Raw genomic sequence first — 23,304 nt, forward strand, 5'->3', positions numbered from 1 at the left:
TGTGGAGTGGATAAAAATGTATATATCAATTTATTTTAATAATTTTATAGCAATATTTGTATTCTAATAAAACTTTGAGTGTCATATTTAAGAAGATATTTGTTTAGTTTAGTTTTAAAAAGATGATCAAATATGATTGATTGATTTATTTATTGCATGCATGACTTTCATTGTTTTCCACCAAGGGCAACGAAAAGAGATTTAACATCAAGTTTCCAATTTTCGTCAAGATCGAAATAACGCATGAGTGTATAAATTTCTTGATAAGTTAGATTGTAGCCAAGTCTTCTTAAACCAACAACGAAATCATTGAAATCAATAACTCCTCTACGGTTAGGATCAATATTTTTGATTAGAAGTACCATAAATTCATCGTAAGATTTGTATTTAGTAGCGAATTTTCTAAGATGATTAAGAGTATACTCAATATCAGCCTCCTTAAAGACTTCAGGTTTAGATTTCATGTATTTATGAGTATATTCATCAGCTCTGAGCAATTAGAAGCGATAAACTCCGAGTTATATAATCTCACCGATTTAGAAATCAAGTTCAGTGTAAGGCTTATTATTGATAGGATTGTTGTGATTCATTCTTTCTAAGAATTTACCTCCCCAAATACCTGAATTTTTATCAGCAGTTTCGTAAACCATGATAGTGTCATCACCACAGAAGAATGAAATAATGAACTTTCTATGGTTGTCTTCTTTGTTCTATGAAATTAGCTTTCCTTCGAAACGAAGAATATATTGATCTTATGTATACATTTTATTGATGTCTTTGCGAGGAGCTTTAGGTTAGAGATTGTAAACACTTCCTAAAGAATCAGCTTCACTACCAAAACCATTATATGGAGGAACTGGTTAATAGAAACGTTTAATATCTTCCTTTTTGAGGGTAATAGGAATTTGTTGCAAGTTCATATTTTGTAAGTACCATTCCTTTGTGTAAGCATCGCAGTTGAAGATTAAACAATCTTTGTTGTAAATTCTAACCATATTTCCACAAACTAAATCAGAGGGACTGTAGTATTCTTCCTTTTTCAAAGTCATACCAGGATAATGAGTCATAATGGGTTCCTTTTTAATTAAGATAAAATAATTTTACAATTTTTTAAAGATATTTTATATTTCATAATATTTATTTATTGCTTTATAAAGACTACCATTTTAATTTTTTAATTGTGCTAATAGTTATTTATCAAAGAGAGTATTAATTGCTAATCATTTTTCAAATATTATTGTATTTTAACTTGGTAGGTAATGGATTTGGTCTTTTTGGTATTTAATAAAATAGATTTTTCAAAATAAAATGAATACCTTAGGTAACTTCTTTCTGCATAAAAATAATGGGAAAGCATCTTTACCACTATTGTGTCTCTTAATTTCCTTAATTTCAGTGGTGTCGTCAGCTAAGAAATAGTTTAGAATATAGTAATTGAGACCACCTTCTAAGCTTGTATCGTTCCAAAGAACATTGAAAGAAAGAACCTAATTATTTATATTTATTATAAAAAATATTTTAAATGTTTTTGGTAAAATTTTATTTACCTTTCTGTCATTTTCAAGATACTTTTGTAATCCAGTATTGGGATGTCCACCTCCAAGCTTTACTTCATTGTACTCGTTATATTCTTTAGTGTTAGGAGGAGGAATTTTAATGTCCTTCAAAGTTTTTTAAGCTTCAAATGCATCATTAGGGACTCTTTCAGGTGAATTCATTTTCTTTCCCATATAAACGAAGAATTCTTTAGTGAAAGAATCACAGTCAACAATTCTAAAGACTCTTTCAAAGAGATTAATATTTATTCCTACAGAAAATACAAAAAATATTTTTATTTGTTTAAAAGAACAGTTAGTTTAAATTGTAATTTTTAAATGAATGGTGAGAAAGGAGTAATTAATGACAACTTAGAATTAATTATATAACTTATGCTTGCTTAATTTATTGAATATTAATAAATTTAATAATTGCAGCAAAGCATTTTAAATGCAACATTTATTATAAATTAAAAAAATCAAAAAAAAAAGGATATATCCTAACAAAAAATCAAACTCTCTGCCAATTAAAATATAGTTTTTTCTTAAAATAAAGAGTGTTGATGAATAATCAAAATTGAGGAAGTTTCGTATTTTAAATTTTTATAAAAATATATATCTATATTTGTAAGCCTTCTTCAATATTATATGTATGCTTTGAAATATTGAAATAAATAAATAGTTACCAACATTAAGATCTTCCCAGGTGTAGTAGTCAGTTGAATTTAGTTATTTAGGAATTTATTGACGCTTAATAAAGACACCTTATTCAATACCAGAATTCATTATTTTAGGTTCGTTGACATGAATAGTACCGTCAGATAAGTAGTAGTAAAGAGTACACTTACGGATACGGTAATTTTCATAAGGATTTTCAACAACACTTTCCTAGAAATAGCAATAAAAACGAAGAACTTATCTATCATATTTTAACCAGGGAGGTTGGATACGAGGGATATAATCATTTATGGGAGCCTTTCCTAATATTATATTTCAATCAAACGTTAAAAAATTGCTATAAGTAGTTGATTCACACTAATTGATTAATTAAATGATCTAAAGTAGCCACTTAAAATGAAATAAAACTAATATTAAAATGTTATTCGACAAGTGTGACAAAGATACTTTAAAAAATCTTACTTTTTCCATATGTCAAATCAGGAGGAGTGCCCATTCTTAGTGAATCAATAAGATAGGGGTCGTTCTTTTCTTCGATGTAATTAGTTTTTTCGCAATGAACGTTATTGACTAAGGTGAACTATTAAGTCTTATGATGGCTTTCCTTTAAGTGGTCAGGGAAGCAGTGACCTGGCAATAAAGGAACAGTCTTAGGTAAGTTATAATTCATATTGCTATACTTTTTCGTTTGTATTCTTTTCTTTTTTATCTTTTAACTTGTATTACTTATTATTATATTGTTATTTACTTGATTTGTATTATTCCACTCTTCTTATTGTTTGATATTACTATATAATCTATATGCAATATTCTTAATACAAACTGCTTTATTGTCCTTAAGATTTACTTTTATTAATTCACTCTTATTCTTCTTATTGGTTTATTTTATAAAGCAAACAAAGTATGTTTTATTTTTATTGTTCCTTATCCTTTTTCTATTTATTTAACAATTCATTCATTTATCAATACATATTTTTTTATTCAGTCATTATCGTTGATTTATTTTTGCAAAATTAAATCTCAAAAAAAGTTTTAATTTTCGCAACGGTCCTTTCCTTATAAAAGGCCATACAATTAATTTGTATGCTTGTATGAATGTTTATATGTTTGTTTCTAATATTTATTATTTCAATATTTCATTACGATTCATATCTACTTCAACTAATAGTTTTACTTATACATAAAATTGATTATTTGAATAATAAATCTAAATAATCTATAATCATTTTTATTTAAATACTAAATAAATTTTTATTTTAGACTTATTATCAATAATATAATTTGATATTTTTACATCATAGCTTTAAAAATAACAAAAAATAACAAATAATTTCAAAAAATTCAAATAAGTTTTATGCTTAATTGTAAAATTTTTAAGTAAAATAAATTTATTTTTAAATTATTTTTGATATGATTTAATTTAAAAAATAGAATCTTTTCTAGCAGTTAGAATAATTATTAAAATAAAAATAAACCAGTTAGTTATTAAAAAATGTTTTTAATTTAACAATATCAATTTACAAATTTTTAGATAAATTATTTTTAAATTAAAATTAATAGAATATTTTATTAAATTTGAACGATGAAAAAAACAATAAATGTTCAACTATTTAAGAATATTAAATAAATATTTATTTATCCTAATTTTAGATACTAAGTTTTAGCAAGTAAATTTAAATTTCGCTTTTTTTGTAAAATTTATAAAAAATAAATATTCACCTTAAAATTATATTATGGTAATTAAATTTCACTGAATATAAATCAAATACCTATTTATACATATAAAATTTATTGCTTTTTGAATTTAAAATAAAACTCAATAAAAATATTAATTATTTTTTGTTTGTCTGTGTTTTAATCACTAACTCTTAAATTAGCTAAAGATATTCAAATTTTTATTAAGCTTATCACAGTACTTATTAAATGCAATCTGATTCTTTAAACGATAAAAGTAACAAATAAATGGATGATATTTTAGGTACCTTAAATTTAAAATGAAATTGTTTTGTAACAATAGCTATATTAAAATAATAGATTACTAAACAGAAAATGATTAAGATAGTTTAGGAGTAAGAGATGTATTATTGATTAAATGCAAAAGTGTAATTTAAGATCTACATCAAGAGATCGCAGATTTAAATTAAGAAAACGTATATTTACAAGAAAGAGCTTAACAATTAGAATAATAGTTAGAAGAAAAAGATAAACAAATAAGATAGAGTATTTATTAGAATGAAAATATAGTAGGTAGGTATATTTCTTCATATTTTTTATGAATGAATTGATATAAAAATTAATCAAATATAAATGATATTTCTAATAGATGAGTTTTAGAATGAAAGAGCATAAGTTTAATTATTACAGGAAAAGAATAGTGAGTTAGAGAAAGAAATTATTGAATACAAGCAAAATGAAGAAGGAATTTTATAATAATTGGATGTCTTGCAAGCTACTAATAATGAAATGAAATAAAAAGTTTAAGAACTCACATAAGAACTTGAAAAAAGAGACCACATAGCTCATGAATGGAACTAAACAATGTAGAGTGTCAGTTTAAAAATTTAGGAATTAGATAGAGAAAATCAATGTAAGTTTTATATAAATTTACCTGAAATTGTGTTTATTATTTTCATTTTTCTAGTGAAATAGTTTTTTATAAAGTATTTCATAAGCTATAATTTTTAAATTAATGAAAGTGAATGATATTAATTTTCATTTTTAAAAAGGGTTAACAAGTGAAAGAAATCAAATGCTTTTAAGTTTAGAGAAAATAAGCCCAAGAAATAGGTTTGATTTAATTAAAAATGCTCAATAAAACTAAGATAGGAACTAATAAAACAATATATTAAATGAATGGCTACAATAAACAGTAGATAACCTTTAAAATGCGATTAGAGATAATGAAAAAAAAAATTAATTGATAGATTAATTATAAAAGGAGAATCTTAATCTAAAAAGTAGTAATATGAGGTTATAAAGGGCTCTTGAGTAAAACTAGCATTAGATCAACTTAAACCAAGCAAACAATAATACTAATATTCCTAAAAATAGAAGTAGTAGTAATCATTAAACAAATTAAGATTCTAAATCTATAAACAACAGTTTCAATCAGAGTGCTTAATAGTAAAGTAATATCCCAAATACAACTTAACATCAGTCAAATTATGAAATTTAAAATCTATAACTTGAAATCGGGTAACTAAAGCAAGATTGTGAGGAGAAATCAATCGAAATTTAAAAACTATAGTTTGAAAATTTGAAGCTAAAGGAAAAAATGAATGTACTGAATAGAAAATATTTGAATGCAGAGATAGATAGCAGAAAGATAGATTCTTCTATGAATAATTAGCTTAGCTCACTTGAAATTGATAAGAACAGAGAAGTAAATAAATACAAAGAGCTTATTTAAGAGTAAAAAGAATTGATACAATAGCTATAAAATAATGACTACATTGTTAACTAAGCAAAAGAAATAGCCAAACTTTAGTAAGTAAAGCATTGATGAGATTAAAAATTTTAATATTTGTGAAACAAATTTTAACAATATTTTTTATTATCTAGACAAACGAATTCTTGAATTAAAGATTACTAGATTGCAAACAAGAACTTAATGATTTATAGAAAGACATATTTAATTAATTCGAAAAAGAAGATCAAAGAAGCATAATGGCTTAATAAAAGCTTAAATAGCTTGAACAAATTATCAAAGAAAGAGAGGTATATATTTTCAAATAATTACAACCAAATTAAAAATTTTTATTTTTTTGAAACAGGATATTATAAAATCTTAAGAAAAAGATATTGAACAAATGAAACAAATAATAAATGAGCAAACTTTTAATGCAAATAACCCAAATAAAACAGTAAGAGAAAGATCTAATAGTACAAGATAAGAAAAAACTGAAAAGGAAGAAATTGACAACCATGATAGAACCCTACTTACTTTAATGAACGAAAATAAAAGTTTGTAGGCATTACTTGACAGTCTATAAACCTAGCTAAAAAATGAAAAATTAACAAGGATTAGAGAATAAAATTCTATCTAAGTAATTTTATAAATTAATTAAAAAATATTAAACAAATGAACGTTAAATTAAATTTTTTATTACTAAATTTTTTTAAAATAAATAAATACAAAAATTCAGTTTAAATTAATTATTCTATTTAAATTAAAATTCATTTACTTAATTTATTTAAATTTTTTTGTTTTAATTAAATTAGAAAATGAAAGCAGAAGTTTAGAATTTAGAAGACTAATACAATAGAGAAATTAATTTCTACAAAACAGAATTTGCCAAGTAATTAAGTGAAGCATATCAATAAACAGGATCTAGCATAGTTTAAAACACAATTAATCCAATGTAAACAGAATAAAATATCATGACAGAGATTGCTAACAGTGAAATTGTAATCCTTTTTTTATAAATTAAACAAATATTAATAAAATTTATAGAAATAAGAGAAAAAATAGAAAAAAATCAATAAAGAAAAAAGAGCTACTTCTGGAAAAGATGGTAAAAGTGAATAGAAATCTACAATAAAAAATAAAACTTAAAAAAAGAAAGAAAAAAAAAAAGTTGAATTAAATCAAAATATAATTACTCCTTCGATAATTTTAGATCGCTAGTAGGAATAAGATCATAATTAAACAGGAGAAAGAATAAATTCTACTTAAAATTTATAATAAGGTTAAAAATAGTACCAGACACCTCAGTCTACATAAAGAATTAACTATGTTTAGTCAAATAGCAAGAGGAATGAATATGATTTATAAAGTTAAACTAATTAAAATAATTTTAATTCAATATTTTAAAATGCTACTGTAAGAAATTAGCCATAACTAGGGTATTATAAAACTATTTAGTAGCCATTATAGCCAAACAGTTTACATTAAAATTAATAGTAATAAATCAAACCAACTGAATAAAATTAAGAGTAAGTTATTGATAGATTCAAATAGGTAAATAAAAATTTTATTGGTAAAAAAAATACATTTAAATAAAATTAAAAATATATTACAGGCAATTAACAGGATAGAAAATAAGCTAGGCAGATTAACAGTTGATTTAAAATTAAATGAATCTGAAGAGGAAGATGACTTTAAAATGTCTAACTATTATAACATTAACAAATAATGAATTTATTACTAAATACATATTTTCAAATACTTCAAATATCATAAACATCAATAAAGAATTTCTTATTATCTCTACAATTTATTAAATTTTTAGTGATTATAATATGTTCATTTTGAAAATTAAAGCTTTTATCAAATATGAATAATATTGACTCAAAAAAAAGAAAAAATATAAATTATCCATAAATTAAACAATATTACAAACAAAGAAAAAAAAAATAATTTATTTTATTAATTTTTTTGAATTTTAAAATATTTTTCACATAAAAAATTTTATTTTATTTTAAAGTAATAGTTTGATTTAATTAAAATTTTTTTAATACAATAAAGAAATATAAAATATATATAATTAGTATTAATTAACTATTTTTTAAAGAAATGTTTTTTATAATTGAAAATATTTTAAGTTGATTTATAAGAAAAAATTAATTATTATTTTAATTAATATAATTACTTGAGAATAACAATTTATCTATAACTTTAAAATATTTTAGATTTTATTACTATAATGCTTGGTTTTGAAGTGCAATTTTTATAATTATTATATTTTTTATTAACACTGCAAAGTATAATCTTGTTTTTTTTGCAAAAAAAAAATATATCAAAAATAAAAGCAAGTAATCAATTTTTAATATTCATAAAGCAAAAGCAAAGGAAGCAAGATTTTGTTAATAGAACTTTTAATATAACTCCAAAATGTTTAACGTTCATTTATATGAAAAGAAGCTTAAAATAAAGAATGATGTAGAGAAATAAAAGGATGATTTTATAAAAGGATTATAAAAAAGGAAAGGTAAAAATGAAAATTTTATTTAATATAATTTGAATAATAAAATATTAATCATTTAAAGAAAACGGATTAGTATTTTTTATTTTTTTTAAGTTCTAAATTCCATTTCAATTAAACTATATCTCTAATAGAAAAATAGAATGAGTTAGCTGCTAACTATAAAAAGAGGGTTGAAAATTTTGTAATAAATATGCTAGAAAATCCTATTGTGACATAGGAATACAAAGGACCTACAGCTTATAAAATAAGAGATGAGTTTCCTGAGAAATTCTTAAAAGACCCTTAAGTATATATAAAAGGATTTAAGCATGAAAAAGATCGTATTAGAGTAAATAAAAGAGTTTTGAATAAATAGAAAGGAAAATTATTTTTTAAAACTAAATCAGGAATCATATGAAAGAAATCAAGATTTAGATTACATGCCAAATTAAACTGTTGCACATTATCAATTCAGAGATAGAAATATGGACAAGGAAATACAACCTGAAATGAGATTTACAGCAAAAACATCACTTGAAAGAATTGAATAGTTTTTAAAAGATCATATGCAAACTTAAGTTGAAGTAAATAATAGCTATCTTTCATTATTTGAATTAATATATTTAATTTATAATATTTGTAATGATTTATTGATGAAAAAAACTGTGTTTGCTTATAATCATCAATACATTGATATGTCCTATTATAAGGTAAATCTGATGAAGTGTAATTATATTTACTTTTAAGAATATAGATTTTAGAGATAAAAAAAAGTAGAAAAAATTTATGGACAACTTTCCTGAATACTAAAGTCCTTGGGAGTAAATATTTAATAAAAAAATAATTAGTTTTTTAAATATATAAGTGGTAGTAGATTATTAAATTAATGCTCATTTATTTGAATTAGACGTAGAAGATTGTTAGCAAAAGAAATAGCAAAAAACCTTTTACCTTCTCTTCATAATAAGACTCACTTTAATGCAGCCACTTCTCTTTATAATAGCTGTCCAGGTTTTTAAATATATAAATCAGTTTATATAAGTCATTATAATTTTATCTTCTTTAAATGGAAATATTAGTGAGCTTGTGTGATAAGTAAACCAGATCATAACCGAATTTAATGCCAAAATTAGACTAATAAGCTGAAGCATAAGATTAAGATGATAAAGATGCTAATTAAAAGGCAAAAGGATAGGTTAAATCTAAATCAAAAGATCCAAAATGTAATTAAATGAGCTAATTTTATACGTTTCTAACTTTTCTTTTAAAAAATTAGAAAGTGACTAAAATGACTCTGAATAAGGAGAAAAGAAAACTTTAAGAAGATCTTTTGAAGATCAGAAATCTAAAGCAAAAGACTAAAAAGTTGATTAAATGGAAGCTTTTAATCCTGTAGAAACGTCAAAAAAAGTATTACAATTGTGTAATGTTATAAAGAAAAAAAATTAAAAAGTAAAGCATGTAGGAAAAGGTTAGGGTCATTTAATTTCTACTCTAGATAGATCAATATCAGAAGTGTATTAAAATCTTTATAATAAAAATATTTCTTTTCCACAAATATACCAATGAAGTAAATAAATAAATAAAATACAAAATTATTAACTAATAAATAAATAAATAATCATTATTAGTATTTCTATATATAAATAAATATATTTAGATTCAAACAACCTAATTATATTAAATTATTAGAAATTAATTATCATTTTGACTGAGTTAATTTTATCAAAATAGATTTTTATTGTCATAAAAATTTTTTAATTGCGAAAAATGGTTTGATAAGAGCCTAAAATTTCTCATAATTTTTTTTATATAAAATAATTTTTTAACTATTTTATTCAAATAATTTAATTATTAAATCTTTATTTTTTTATTCAGTCTTTGTTTTTAATTATTAGTAAACATTTATTAATTATATTGCAGAGAAAATAAAGTTTTTTGAGTTTATTTAAATTATTGTATTTAGGCAATTAATTTATTTTCTATAGTTAACAAAATTTGTATTTTTTGTTACTAAAGAATTTAAAAGTATCAATTGATGAGTTTAGAAAATAATTATATTTAAATAAATATTTATAAGAATTATCTATTTGGAATGAGCTAAAAAAGCATACTAAAATAAATAACAACAACAACAACTTTAATACTCACATTAATTCTAATAGTTATAAATTATTGATATTTTTTTAAACAGAATTGGCTAATGGAGCAAAGATATAAAAATCTAAAAGCTTCAAAACGATTAAGATCAACTCAGAAATCTAATAAAGATCTAAATAAAATAATTAATATAATTAGGAAAAAATAAATGTTTTAATTTTATTGATAATTTTTTCTTAAAATTAATGCTAATTATATCTACTAAATGCTTATTTACTTAGATAGATTATACTTTTTTATGATAAAAATTAAAAAATACATGATTTTTGTAACCAGTATATTTAAATAGGATGAGATTCTTTATTAGATTTTCTTATACACATACATATATTTATTTTAGTTTTCTAATTTAAATTTCTTTTGAGAATTCTGAAATAAAATTTGGAGATTGTTTAGGTATTGTAAATTAGCAGATAGTTAAACTCTACTAGGAAATATATTTACAATTAATTGTATAACAAACAAATGATAAATTAGAAGACACTTTTTTTGATTTTGTTTAAATTTTTTAAACAAAAAAAGTGAGTGAGTGAGAGAATTTGTATTGTTTTTGCATAAAAAAAGTATATTTTGTGGTTAATGACTTGCATATGCTTGTGCTTATGATTAATATATAAAAAACAAATGTTTAATTGATAAAGTTATTAGCAAGTCTATAATTGTATATTATAATAAGTTGAGAAAGTGAAGAAGATAAAGAATAATATTAATATAAAAATACTAATACTTATAACTCATTTGTGATTGATTTATTTCTTCAATTAACTAATAGAAGAAATAGTAAGAGTTAATTAAAATAAGAATAGTGGTGAATCAATTAAACAATTTTAGCAAATTAACTTCAAGAAGATATAAGCAAAAACATAGCAAACTTTAAAGAAAAATGGGTTAGAATTTCGGTTGCAATTGCATGGATAGAAAGGATGATTCTAAAAAGAAAGGAAATACACTACCCAGATAGTATAATTTTTAGCGAGAATTTTAAATTGATGGAAGTTTAGAAGCAGATAAAGGTTTGATTTGGCTTATGAATTAACAAAGGGGATAAACTCAATACTAGCAAGCTACTTATGTTTTGAAGTAGCCTGTGATTGATTTAAATTCTAGTTATATAACAGAATCAAGTAAATCATTTATGATTAATGGAGAAAGAGTAAATGTACATAAAGATTCGCATTGCTCATTTGATGATACTTAAGTATTGTCTTGCAATAACCCAAATAAATTCCGAATAATTTAAGTGTCAAATTCTGAAGTTTTAAACTACCTAAAAAAATGCAATAAAGAAGTAATTTATTTTTCAAATGAACAAATGCAAACAAAAAAGTAAAGAAAAATAACTCGTCCTTTCTGCATAGATTTATAGAAACACTAATTTTTAGTTCTTATTATTTAGAATTTATTCTTGATTAGTTAGATAAAGAGTTAGTATTTAAAGCGAGTTAACTTTCTTTGTCTTTATGAGCAATTTTACAACTTTTAGGTAAATTAACAGATATTAAATTTTTTATTTTACTATAAAATAAAGCCAAATCTTATACCAACATGTATATCACCTCATCAATAAGATAAAGATGAGTGCCTAATTACTCTTTAAGCGAGTGACTGGGTATTTCGCAAGCAAATTCTGACTTCTCCTTATTAAAAATCGCTTGGAAATTTCGATTATTTTTAAAAGACTTTTAATATTAACACTAACTCTCTTACTCAAGCTTATCAATAGATATACTCCTATTTTAAAAAGTACTAAATTTTAATTCCAATTATTTTTTTATGGAAATAGATCAAGCTATTTTCAAAATAATGTGTAAAAATGAAAAATTTGTTGATGATAACTTGTCATTCAAAGCAAACATTATAATGATATATTAATCTATTAACCTAAAAAAATTATAATTTAATTTGTTTAATTTCTAAATACCCACAAACAACACATTATCTTTATCCGACTATAATATTAATTAGTATTTTTATTCATCAAATCATAATAGAGAAGTTTAAGAAAATTGGAGTTATATGGGATACAACATATCTGAAAAAATTTTTGGATCTATCGATATCAATATATATTTCTAAGTTAGACCTATTTTTAATTCTTCTAATTCTAATTTAAGCACAAATAGAAGCAATTCAAGTAGTTAATCTTCATAAAATCTATTTGACTTCGAAAGTATATTTTTAGCTAGTTTATTTGTTTGAAAATAGTAAAAAAAATTTATTTTTCTATAATCTTTAAATAAAAGCTATTGTGTAGCTTGAGCAAAAAAACATAGAATACATTATTAACAGCAATATAAGAGAAGGAAAAGTATTTAAAGGATGTATTAGTCTCTTATACAACAAAGACTAAAGTGATGGTAAAAAAATTCATTTATTTTTTTAAAATTGTTTAGAAAACCTAATTTTGTTAACGAAAAATAAAAAAATAAATGTAAAAAAAAGATTGGCATATTCTAATATTTGAAAAGTAAGACAATACACCTAATCAAGTGGTGATTACGACAGTCGATTAAAAAGTTTACACATAAAATAATTATGAGATAAGCATGAAAGTGCAAGCAATCTGTGAGTTAGATGTAAAAATTATAACATTCTAAATTTCTTTGGAAAAATTTTACATCAAGAGAAAGGAAAAAAATCTAAAATTGAATTAAAATAAAATTTGCGAATAAATTTTCTAACTTACTAATTTATTTCTAATACCTTAAATATGATTAAACATTTATTACAAAAAGAGCTTATGTTTTAATGGGATGATAACAGATCTCAGATAACATAATATACAAATAATATTTTCTAAGGATCTTGATCAGTACTTTTATTGATATTTTACTCAGAGACCAAAGAGAATTAACATTCAGATTTTTCATAAAATTGATAGATTATTTGCATTTAAATGATCTTTTTCTGAAGGTATATATAACAATAATAAAAATAAACAATAAATTTAGGTGTGACTTTCTCACTAAAAAAAACTCTATTAAACAAAAGAATATGGATGATTATACCTAACCTATTAATTAATTCAAAATTTTATATAAAAATATATAACAAATATAAAAACTTTAATATTTATAAATTTTCTAATGTATTGTATATAGTTTTATGATTATTTTCAGCTAATCTAGTTTTTCAAATATTGCTTGAATATCCAATAATTTATCTTATTCACTGTTTATAATTGTTTCATCAATAGATTATTAAAATATTATCAAATTTAATTAATCTAATAGCATTAGTATATTTTTATTGTATATAATCTTTTGTAATTTAGTAATTAAAAAGTTATGGTAGAAAATAATTCATCCACAAATAATCATATAGTTTATAAGTTCGTTTAGACTCAAATTAGGTCGATAAACAGTAAAAAATAAAACATCAATTAACATTAAAACTACAAATTAAAAATACCTCATAAAAAATATAATTAATTTGATCTTTTTGTTAAATGAAGAGAAAAGGCAAAGGTTACTTTAAAATTTTTATGGTCTTAACTATTAAATTGTATTTAATGATTTTTTATAAATTGTACAAAACTAAATTATTTTTTCTATTTATTTTTTTGATATACAAAATTTGAATTATTTAATACATTGTAATTGTTAATAAACTTAGTTAGAAATTAATTTAAGCTTATTTATATTTCTTGCAATTAAAATTATTGTATTAAATATTTGTTTAATACATATAAAAACAAGTAAATTAATCAAATTCGAAATGGAATAAAAAACTTTTTATCTTAATTTTGCTCATTTTTTCTATAAATAATGTATTTAAATTTTATTTAGAATTCATTTTGTTCAGTTTTTAAAAGTATTGTTGTTTTGCTTTTTGATCTTTTGAAAAAATATCTTTTTAAATATACTTTCTTGCAAAGTTTAAAATAATTAAAAATTTAAAGAGATAAATCTTAAATTTAATTGAACTTTTTTATTTAATTTTTTCTTTTTAAAATGTGTAAACCTTAAAAAAATTAATTAAATGATTATTTATTTGTCTTTTTTAATAACATAGTAAGTGTTCAATTCAAATATAGTACCCAATTAGAGCAAACAATTGACAATATTTTAAATATTTTATATCAAAGTTCAATAAAAATAGAAAAAGCAATTAAAAATAAAACCATATTTTTCATTTTAAACTAAATCATTTTTTAAAATTTAAAGTAAATTATTAAGCTAAAGCTAATATTTTAATTAAAAGAAAAAAAATAAAAATTAACTAAATTAAATTATATTTTTTAAAAATATTTCTTTTTTTTAAAATATTCCTAATTAACCTAAATAGAGTTTTTAAAGTGTTGTAATTATAGTTAAAAATATCAAATACTAAATAAATAATATAGTTTAATAACTATTAAACTAATGTTAGTTAAAGCTATATACAAAAGAATTAATATGAATAAATAGAAAAATTAAAAATTAATAAATTTTTAAGATTTACATGCTATTTTGTTTAATTTTTTTCAATTTTTAAGTAAATTAAGAACTCTTAATTCTATTTTATGTTGGTATTTATAATAATGATGATAATAGATTTAAATATAAATTGTTTATTTAAATTAATTATTATTAATTTCAAATTATTTTTGTACAATTATTTTCATTTTAGCAATTTACTACTATAAAATGTTGAAATATTTATTTAAAATCTATCAATACTCACACCTGCCAAGTTCTTTATTACACTAAGGGCAAAAATGTATAGCTGTTTAAAATTTTTCTTAGAAATAATATGGAATTAAGCATAAGCCACATATGAATCCAAATAGGCCAAAGCCAAGTCCAACTAAATGAGTTTTGCACGAAGGTGTGTAATTTACTACTGTTTCTACAGTTTTTAAGCAATTTGGACATACAATTGTTACAGATTTATTTTGAAATACTACTGCTGTTTAAGTAGCTTGATTTTAATTTATGTATTTTTAGGACTATATTTTATTTGATTATTTTTAAGTGTTATCTTAATTATCATTATTTGTATTTTGTTACTAATCTTTTAAAAGGTTGGTTGTTAACTCTAATAAAGAACCTTACATTTATCCTCCCTACAATACATCTAAAGTAGAGGGATAATTTTAATATTCTTTATCATTGTTTTATTACTATTATAAAGTCTATATCTACTAATACTATTATTGATTTTATTTTTGTTATAATTACTGAGATGCCATTAAAGCTTTTTATTTATTTGAATCTTATTATATTTAATCAGTTTGGTCATCATCTGTTAAATTTACCTTATTTTGTACAGAAAAACCTGATCCTTATCTTTCCAAATAATGATTACTTGTAGATTTTGGTTGAGTTCCATTTATAGATAATTGCTGAGAATTTTAATTTTACTAAACTATTAATTGAAGACTTGTTTGCATATTTTGAGCATTAGCAAGTTATTCTTTTTTATTTGGCAGAATTACTATACTATTTAGATCATTAACTGTGCGATGCCCTTACAACTTTGGTGTCAAAACATTGCTCATGTTGGATAAACCTTAACTCATATGCCTATTTTCGCTTCTTCCAAAATTTGAAAGATGACTATCAATATGGCGCAGTGTAATTTCTTCATTTGAAGGAGCCTCTTAAATTGGGGGCACCCCATAGGCTCTAATAATCTATGAACCTGTTATTGCTTAGATAGATTGATAGTAAGTTTACATTCCGTCTTCCAGAAAGTAATCTTAATCGTATCGATCCATTTGCTGCTGATTCTAGTATTGCTACTACAGCTATTATTACTAATATTAACTTTTCTAACTCAGTTTTTTAAAAGACAGTACTAAGATTTGAATCTAATAAAATAAAGATTACTGTTATCTATAAATATAGTTTATCAATCTGATTTATAAATTTTAAATTAATTTATATGTTTGTAAAAATAAAAATTGCATGATCCTAGATATTATTTTCTTAAGCAGTAAGTTTTTTTTTAAAAAAATGAACTATTTTGCTAAATAAATAAAATATTTTTCAAAATGTAAACAGGTTTATTTTTTATTAAACTTTTCGATTTTTTGTAATATTTTTTAATTTAAATTCTAAAATATATAATAAATTAAAAAACAAATTTAGATTAGTTAGTTGGTCATTCTTAAAGTAAAAAATAAGCTAATCAATTTTATTAAATTTAATTAATCAAAGAATTATAAATATTGATGTCAATCTATGAAATGTTTTTATTGTCTTTGATATTTTGAATAAATTAGCTAAATTATTTTTTTAAAAGTTCTTAATCAAAATCTAATTTATCCATCTCTTATAAATGGTTTATGTTTGATATATTACAAAATGAGTTATCCTCTTCTTATTAGTCTTCGTTACTATTTAAATGATCATCTTTAATCTCGTCATCGCCTTACATTTAACTCATTTTATTCTAAAAAATTGATTCCATAAAATGTGATTTATGTTGGTTGTATTATTTCACATAAAAATTTGATGATTAGGTTTGTTGGTCTAAATTACTTTCATACAACTCAAAATGCATCTAAGGGTGAGTCTTCTTTTTTATGCTTTGCTATTTAATAAATTTAAATTCTGATAAATTCTTTTAAGGTACACTGATGTCTAAAACTTCTTAGTCCTATGATCTGTTCTTTGATATATTAACTAAATCAGGTATTTTATCTATCACTGTTGTTTCTTATACTTTATTTTTTATAATAAAATTATTTTTTTATTGTAGGTTCTTTATTTTTTAATCCTGATTATTTATTTAAGTTTTTAGACCATCATACCTACATCCACAAAAATTTAAGGCAGCATATTATTCTTTTGTTAATATAACTTTTATTGCCATATTTAGCTTGATAATGTCTTTGTAAATTTTAAAAATATCGATCTGTTCAATTGCATGCTGCATAATTTTATTGTAAATATTTTTTTTGTTAGAATTTAGATATTTAGCGCTATTCTCCTAGTTGATTCCTTTTAATCTCTAAACTATTAACTTCAATCTATTAATTTAAAAAAAATATGAAGTATTATTATGTTTCAGCAAATCAAGCAAATTATTACCTGTCAATTAAACCTAAATTAAATATTTATTTTTTTTCTTCAAAAAATTAAGCAGCTTTTATTTGATCTTATAGTTCTATTACTTGTTCAAAAAGTTGTTTTTAATTTTATTTAGCTGACTGATTTTTTTTATCAGAATTAAGCAAATCAGCAGCTGTGGTCTTATAATACTCTTTTAAATATATATCTCCTACATCTTCAACTATAAAAGATTGAGATAGTAGTGAAGCAATAAATCCTGCAATCAGTAGTATGTTAAAAATACTTGTAAACTATGAAAGTATTTCTGTAATCATAGGAAATTAATATATTATAGTGCTGGTAGTTTAATCAAGTTAGAATGATATTACTGCATAACCTGTAAGTCCTACCTTCTAAGCAAATTGTTCTCTTGAAAAAAACCTATCTATTCTTTTGTAATTTTATACTAAATCTCTTCTTTCAGTTTATTAGAACATCAAACCTTGCTGAATAAACGTTGTTGCCTTGGTAAAACTAATTTAACAATAAGTTGTTAACAAGTTGTCAAAGCTAATAAACTCACTCATGATATTTTTCTAGAATACTTATAAAGTAGAATTATACTACCATGTTATTAAGTTAATCTAGAATGTTGAAAAAGCTTATAACAAAAGCTAATTCACTTCCTCTTAAGAAGCGCATCCCTCTCCTAAACAATCTGCAAGATTTATCATATAGAGTGAAACATGTTTACCAAATGCTAACTCCTTCTACTACTAGCTTGTTTTGTTAAAATCAATACAAATATAACCATTACCACAATCTATCTGTGGTAGAGGTAGTACAAGGAATCCTTTATCTTAGGGTATTTACTAAGTAAGAATTACATTAAGATATCTCTTTCCAGTCTATGTCTCAATTTCTTAAATTGTTTAGCCATTCACAACAAGCTAAAATTATATTGGGCTCTCTATGAACTATAAACTAAACTGATCAGACTACACTTCTAATGATTGAGTTATTTTAGGCAATAATTTATTCTCAAAATAAAGATAAAGGAGGTAAGCAAGATAAGAGAATGAGACAGATAAAACAATAAATGATAGCATTCCACCAAAACATGTACTCTTTTTCTTATCTTTATTACCAATATTAAAATAAAATCTCTAAGAAAAGATATCTATTTTTTGAAAAAATCCTTTTGAAGACATTTTTGTTATTTTTTTTATTTATTTAAATGTTTTGATGATTATTTATTTATTTGTTTGATTTACATTTACAATTTAATACTTATTTATTTAACTAACATTCTTATTTTGATTTAGTGAGAAAAAATATAAGTAAAGAATAGCATAAAACATAAATTACCTATGATTATTTTATAAATAACGAGCCAAAATTTTGCATTTATGAAAATAAATTTCTAAAAAATATTATTTATTATTTAAACAAATAAAAATTTCACTTATTCATTCATAGAAAAAAATAAATAGAAAATTTCTATAGATTTTATTTGATACAAAATGGATTTTTGATAATAAAGTTATTTCTAAAAATAGTTAAAAATTAAATTTAAGAAAATAGTAAAATTAATTTACATTAATAAAAAAATTAATGATATTTTAATTTTTATAAAATTAGATATGATTATTTATTATAAATATTTAACTTATTATTTACTTAAAAAATTGGATAGATTAAATATTCTATTCATTCATTCATTTAAAAATAAACAAATAAATAAGATAGAAAAGTCTGAATACATATTTGTTTATGTTTTATTGTATAACTTGTATTACAATAAATAAAGTTATAATAGAAAATAGCAATAAAAATTAAATTTCATAAAATATAAAAGCTTAATTTCTTTCTTTGATAAGTAGATGTGTAAGATATTTTAAAATTCATAATATTAAATATCACATTTTACAAAAATTCACTTATTTAAAATAATATATCTCATTTTAAAATAGATATACTAAAATTTTATTTTAATTAGAAATTTAGATGATTTTTAGGCTCAGATTTCTTAGTTGCCAGATAAAATCCCAGATATAGTGTGGAGTTTTATAGAAAGCTAAATTTAGCTAAAAATATGAAATTAGTTAAATTTGAGAAAAGAAGTTATGTTGAGATTTGCATTAAAAGGATTATTTTTTAATGAGTATGTAAAACTAATACAAAATTGGGTAAGGTTTTTTTTTAAGAATTGAGTACCTCTAAAGAGAAAATAAATAAAATGTTGATAGATTCATATTTTAAATTTACTGCTAATAAAAATTTTAAAAATTTATTAATTTAAATAAATAATAATAGATATGATGTTGAAAATATTATAGTAATACAAAATGTATCAATCACTAATTCCATAAAATACCTAAAAATAATGTCTATTTATTTTATTAATTTTAAGATTATAATCTCTATCTTGATTACTTAGTTTTATAAATAGATATAGGGTGTAAATTGAAACTAAAAATATTAATATAAATTTTTTTATTAAATAACATAATTTAAAATAAAATTATTTTGATTGTTGAAAATTTATAGTAAATAATTCTACATAATTAATTTTTTTGCAATCCATACTAATTATTTTATTTTTTTTTAAATGCTGTTATTTTTTATAGAGAAATTATTTTATGAAAAAATGAAATGGATTACATATATGTGATATTTTGCAATAATAATATAATTGATTTGAATTTTGTGTTTTTAAATTGAGTTTACTTTTTTGTGAATATAATAATAACAACTAGAAATATAAGATATTTATATCAAAAAATTTACAATGTGACCATTAATTAACAATTAAAAAACTATCTAAGATAATTCTTTAAAATATTGTTATTTAGAAAATTTTTTAGTAAATAAAAAAATTTTTAGATAAAGCTTTCTTGTTTAGTATCAAGTAGCCTAGCAAATTTTAAAATGCAGCGGACTATTAAGAAAATTTATAAAAGTTTTTAAGAAAAGTTAAGTTAATAGCTTTAAGGCTTTAAAAGTAATGGCCAGGAGGTATAAAATAGTTAAAATGTTGATTTAAATAAGGAAGTAGATGATAACTAATAAAAAATTCCTTCCTTTTTTTTGCTTTTATTAAACTTAAGAAGTTAGGAATAGCTTTAGATATTTGATGAGCATATCAAAGATCCTGAATGTAAAGAAAAACTTAAGCAAGCACTTACAGATATGATAGAATCTTATAAATAATCATTAGACACTGACATTGCAGTTGCTTTTCTAAAAAATGTAAAAATTATCTCAAAGTCACTAGCCTAAAAAAAATGGGGCTCAAAATTTATTAAAGAAAGCTTAATTCCTTCAGTCTTTTAAATGATAACCCTAGCAAGTGATAGTAATATAGATTAGCATTTAATTGGGAAAGCAATTTATTCAATAGATACATGCCTTGGGTAGAATCTTAGCTTATCTGATGCTATGTGCGAAAAAGCATAGGAACTTTATTTAATTTAGAAAGAAAACTAATCAAATAAATTTTTATTTATAAATGTATTTCCTTCTCTTTTAGAGTATCTAAAATTCGAATAAAAATAATTTTTAGTAAACATGTTTTTGTAGTCAAGTTTTTTAGAAGATTTGCCTGAAATAAATTTCAAAAATATTGGCGAATATTTACCAACTATAAAAGTTATGATTTGCCCCTTACAACACTACATGAGAGAGTTAGCCTATTTTTAAAAAATAGATGAGAAGATGAAATAAAGAGAATTTGATTTATTGAAATTAGCTAGCAACGCCTTATTTTTGAAAAAAGTGTATTAAAAAAAATATTTTAGCACTTATAAAATTCACGCTACCCATTACTAAAAAGGAAAAAATAAAGCTAAGATTGAAAAAGAAGATATTATTAATAAAATAAAAGTTGAAGGAGAAAGTTGCTTTTAAATTTTTAAAATATTGATTAAGCTGATTGAAAAGTAAATAGATAAAGGGCTATAAAAAGAATAAAAATAGAAGTTGATGATTTGCATTTTGGAATGTCTATTTTTTTATATCGATAACGAAGATTTGAGTGAATATAAATTCAAAAAAAAATATATTAATCCTTTGATTGAGAACTTTTCTTTTATAGAAACAAATTTAATAGAAACTCTTCCTTTACTTTTCTAAAATTACTCTAAAATATTGTCACATAACTCAAATTTTGATACAATTGAATATGTAACCAGCAATTTCTTGCAAGTATGCAAATTACTTAATTTTTCTCCATAAATTACTCAATAAATTTTCTTTAATTGCTTATAATCAGATCTGAAAAATATCAAAGAGTCAATTTATTGGTTAAATTAGTTACCATAATATATTTCTTATTTTAAAGAATTAAATTTTGCTTTCGATAGAATTTAATTATCAAAATTAATAGAGTTTATAGTCATTAGAAAACCATAGATTTAAGTTGATTTGTAATAAAAAATTAATGAAGAAGAATTATCAATGTATATTCCACAATTCAAGTCAAGATAATAAACTCTAGATGACTATTATAATTAAATAAAGTAAAAGTCCTTATCAAAGAAATGGAGAGACAGAGAAGAAGCTGCTTTGCAATTAAAAGAATTAATAACTTATATGGATATCCGTACACTATTTGTTTCAATAGTTACTGATTTCTTCGATTTATGTTTTGATAAAATAGCTTAAGTTAGAACTGTAGCTGCTTGGGAAGTAGATTCTCTATTTTCAAGACTGCCTCCAAGAAATCCTATGAGCAATATATTTTATTAAGCCCTTATAGATAACGTTAACTCCTACTATTTTTCATCTTCATATCAGCTTAGATAAGTATTTGTTGTCATGTGTGCTTCTCTGATGTAAAAAAATTCTAGAATATTTTTATCATACTTCAGTGAGAAATTCATAAGCCTTGCTGAGGATCGAGTTACAAATGTAAGAATTAGCGTTGCTAAAACAATAGTTGGTCATCTGGTAAATAAAATGCCTCTATCTAATCATAAGGTGATTAAGTAAGTTATTAATTTGATAAAATAAGATAAAAACAAAGATGTTAGGAACATAATTTATGAATTGGACTTAGATTAGTATTAATTTGATGAAGAGTAGGAATATGATTCTAAAATTAGTGAAGAATGCAGTAATATGCAGTTGAATAAAAGTGAAGTTGACTAATTTGTAAAAAGTGATACTTTAAACATGGATCTGTTAAACTCTCCAACTACCCAAGTCGATCCATTTGATTTATTAACTGATTCTACACCAATAAAAGATTATGAAGAGTAAAAGTAAAATAGAGAAGAATTAACTTATTTTGATGTTGATAGTAGTAAATCACCATAATAAGAATCACAATTTCAATAGTAAAATAATATTGATCTTATAGATTATGCAACTATTGCAAAGCAGATTAACATATTTGATGATTTATCAGAAGATACTTAAGAAGACTAAAACAAAATTGCAATCATACTTGAAAAAGAAGTTGAATAAGAAGAAAAATGGCCAGAATTATAAATGTAGAAAATAAATCTCGAGTAACCATAATAATAACAATAATAGGAAGAAGAAAAATCTGAATAAACCCAGTAAGATGAATCAAAAAGTTTAACGCCAATCGATTTATTAGATGATTTAGATGAAATTTTCCCTTCAGCTCCAATTCAATAAAAGCTATCAGTTATGCAATAAGATAATTCTTAATCACACTAAATGATTTAAACAATAAATTGAAAGCTTTTCTTTTAAATTTATCCCTAGTCTTGTATATATAATAAATACATATAATCAATTAATAATATTTTCTTAGAGGATTACTATTTAGTGAGAACAAAAAAAAAAAATATTTTATAGAGAATTATTAATTTAAAAATAATTCATTGAAAGTTATATTAAAAAATGTAATAAGTTAAATAATTGAAAATATGTTCATTCATTAGTCCGTTAATTCGTTCATATATTTAATATTAAAGAATAACTTAATTTTATTACAATATATTTTATTTGTAAAAAAAGGAGTTAAATAAGAGGTTAATTTTTACTTTTTATAAAACTGAATTCATTTAAATG

General features: G+C 21.9%; 7 protein-coding genes across 7 annotated transcripts; 4 read left to right on the forward strand and 3 right to left on the reverse strand. All coding sequences in view use genetic code 6, as the record gives it.

Moving 5' to 3' along the window:
* Positions 1–167: 167 nt before the first annotated feature.
* On the reverse strand, positions 168–2,883 carry TTHERM_00143690 (flagellar microtugule protofilament ribbon protein; the record flags this gene model as incomplete). Its single annotated transcript, XM_001011108.1, has 5 exons — positions 168–1,076; positions 1,317–1,487; positions 1,548–1,807; positions 2,222–2,515; positions 2,676–2,883. The coding sequence occupies 5 exons, from the start codon at positions 2,881–2,883 to the stop codon at positions 168–170; spliced, it is 1,842 nt and encodes a 613-aa protein (XP_001011108.1).
* A 1,142-nt stretch (positions 2,884–4,025) lies between these two features.
* Positions 4,026–7,278, forward strand: TTHERM_00143710 (hypothetical protein; the record flags this gene model as incomplete). Its single annotated transcript, XM_001011110.2, has 8 exons — positions 4,026–4,191; positions 4,248–4,460; positions 4,537–4,800; positions 4,940–5,703; positions 5,775–5,930; positions 5,987–6,259; positions 6,435–6,620; positions 6,667–7,278. Exons 1-8 carry the CDS (start codon positions 4,137–4,139, stop codon positions 7,276–7,278), a joined length of 2,523 nt encoding a protein of 840 aa, XP_001011110.2. The 5' UTR covers positions 4,026–4,136.
* A 768-nt stretch (positions 7,279–8,046) lies between these two features.
* TTHERM_00143720 (hypothetical protein) lies at positions 8,047–9,830 on the forward strand (the record flags this gene model as incomplete). The annotated part of the gene is made up of 7 exons (XM_001011111.3): positions 8,047–8,143; positions 8,272–8,468; positions 8,527–8,703; positions 8,867–8,940; positions 9,027–9,130; positions 9,199–9,342; positions 9,400–9,830. 7 exons carry the CDS (start codon positions 8,047–8,049, stop codon positions 9,828–9,830), a joined length of 1,224 nt encoding a protein of 407 aa, XP_001011111.3.
* Positions 9,831–11,162: 1,332 nt separating this feature from the next.
* On the forward strand, positions 11,163–13,104 carry TTHERM_00143730 (hypothetical protein; the record flags this gene model as incomplete). The annotated part of the gene is made up of 5 exons (XM_001011112.2): positions 11,163–12,022; positions 12,271–12,449; positions 12,523–12,636; positions 12,722–12,855; positions 13,015–13,104. 5 exons carry the CDS (start codon positions 11,163–11,165, stop codon positions 13,102–13,104), a joined length of 1,377 nt encoding a protein of 458 aa, XP_001011112.2.
* A 1,829-nt stretch (positions 13,105–14,933) lies between these two features.
* TTHERM_000143739 (LITAF-like zinc ribbon domain protein) lies at positions 14,934–16,097 on the reverse strand (the record flags this gene model as incomplete). The annotated part of the gene is made up of 1 exon (XM_012796342.1): positions 14,934–16,097. The coding sequence occupies exon 1, from the start codon at positions 15,978–15,980 to the stop codon at positions 14,934–14,936; it is 1,047 nt and encodes a 348-aa protein (XP_012651796.1). The 5' UTR covers positions 15,981–16,097.
* A 296-nt stretch (positions 16,098–16,393) lies between these two features.
* Positions 16,394–18,470, reverse strand: TTHERM_00143740 (transmembrane protein, putative; the record flags this gene model as incomplete). The annotated part of the gene is made up of 2 exons (XM_001011113.2): positions 16,394–17,237; positions 17,299–18,470. The coding sequence occupies 2 exons, from the start codon at positions 18,468–18,470 to the stop codon at positions 16,394–16,396; spliced, it is 2,016 nt and encodes a 671-aa protein (XP_001011113.2).
* Positions 18,471–20,190: 1,720 nt separating this feature from the next.
* Positions 20,191–22,968, forward strand: TTHERM_00143750 (hypothetical protein; the record flags this gene model as incomplete). The annotated part of the gene is made up of 1 exon (XM_001011114.3): positions 20,191–22,968. The coding sequence occupies one exon, from the start codon at positions 20,191–20,193 to the stop codon at positions 22,966–22,968; it is 2,778 nt and encodes a 925-aa protein (XP_001011114.1).
* Between the last annotated feature and the right edge of the window lie 336 nt (positions 22,969–23,304).

This window comes from Tetrahymena thermophila, assembly GCF_000189635.1.
Source record: "Tetrahymena thermophila SB210 genomic scaffold scf_8254747, whole genome shotgun sequence".
Lineage (NCBI taxonomy): Eukaryota > Ciliophora > Oligohymenophorea > Hymenostomatida > Tetrahymenidae > Tetrahymena > Tetrahymena thermophila.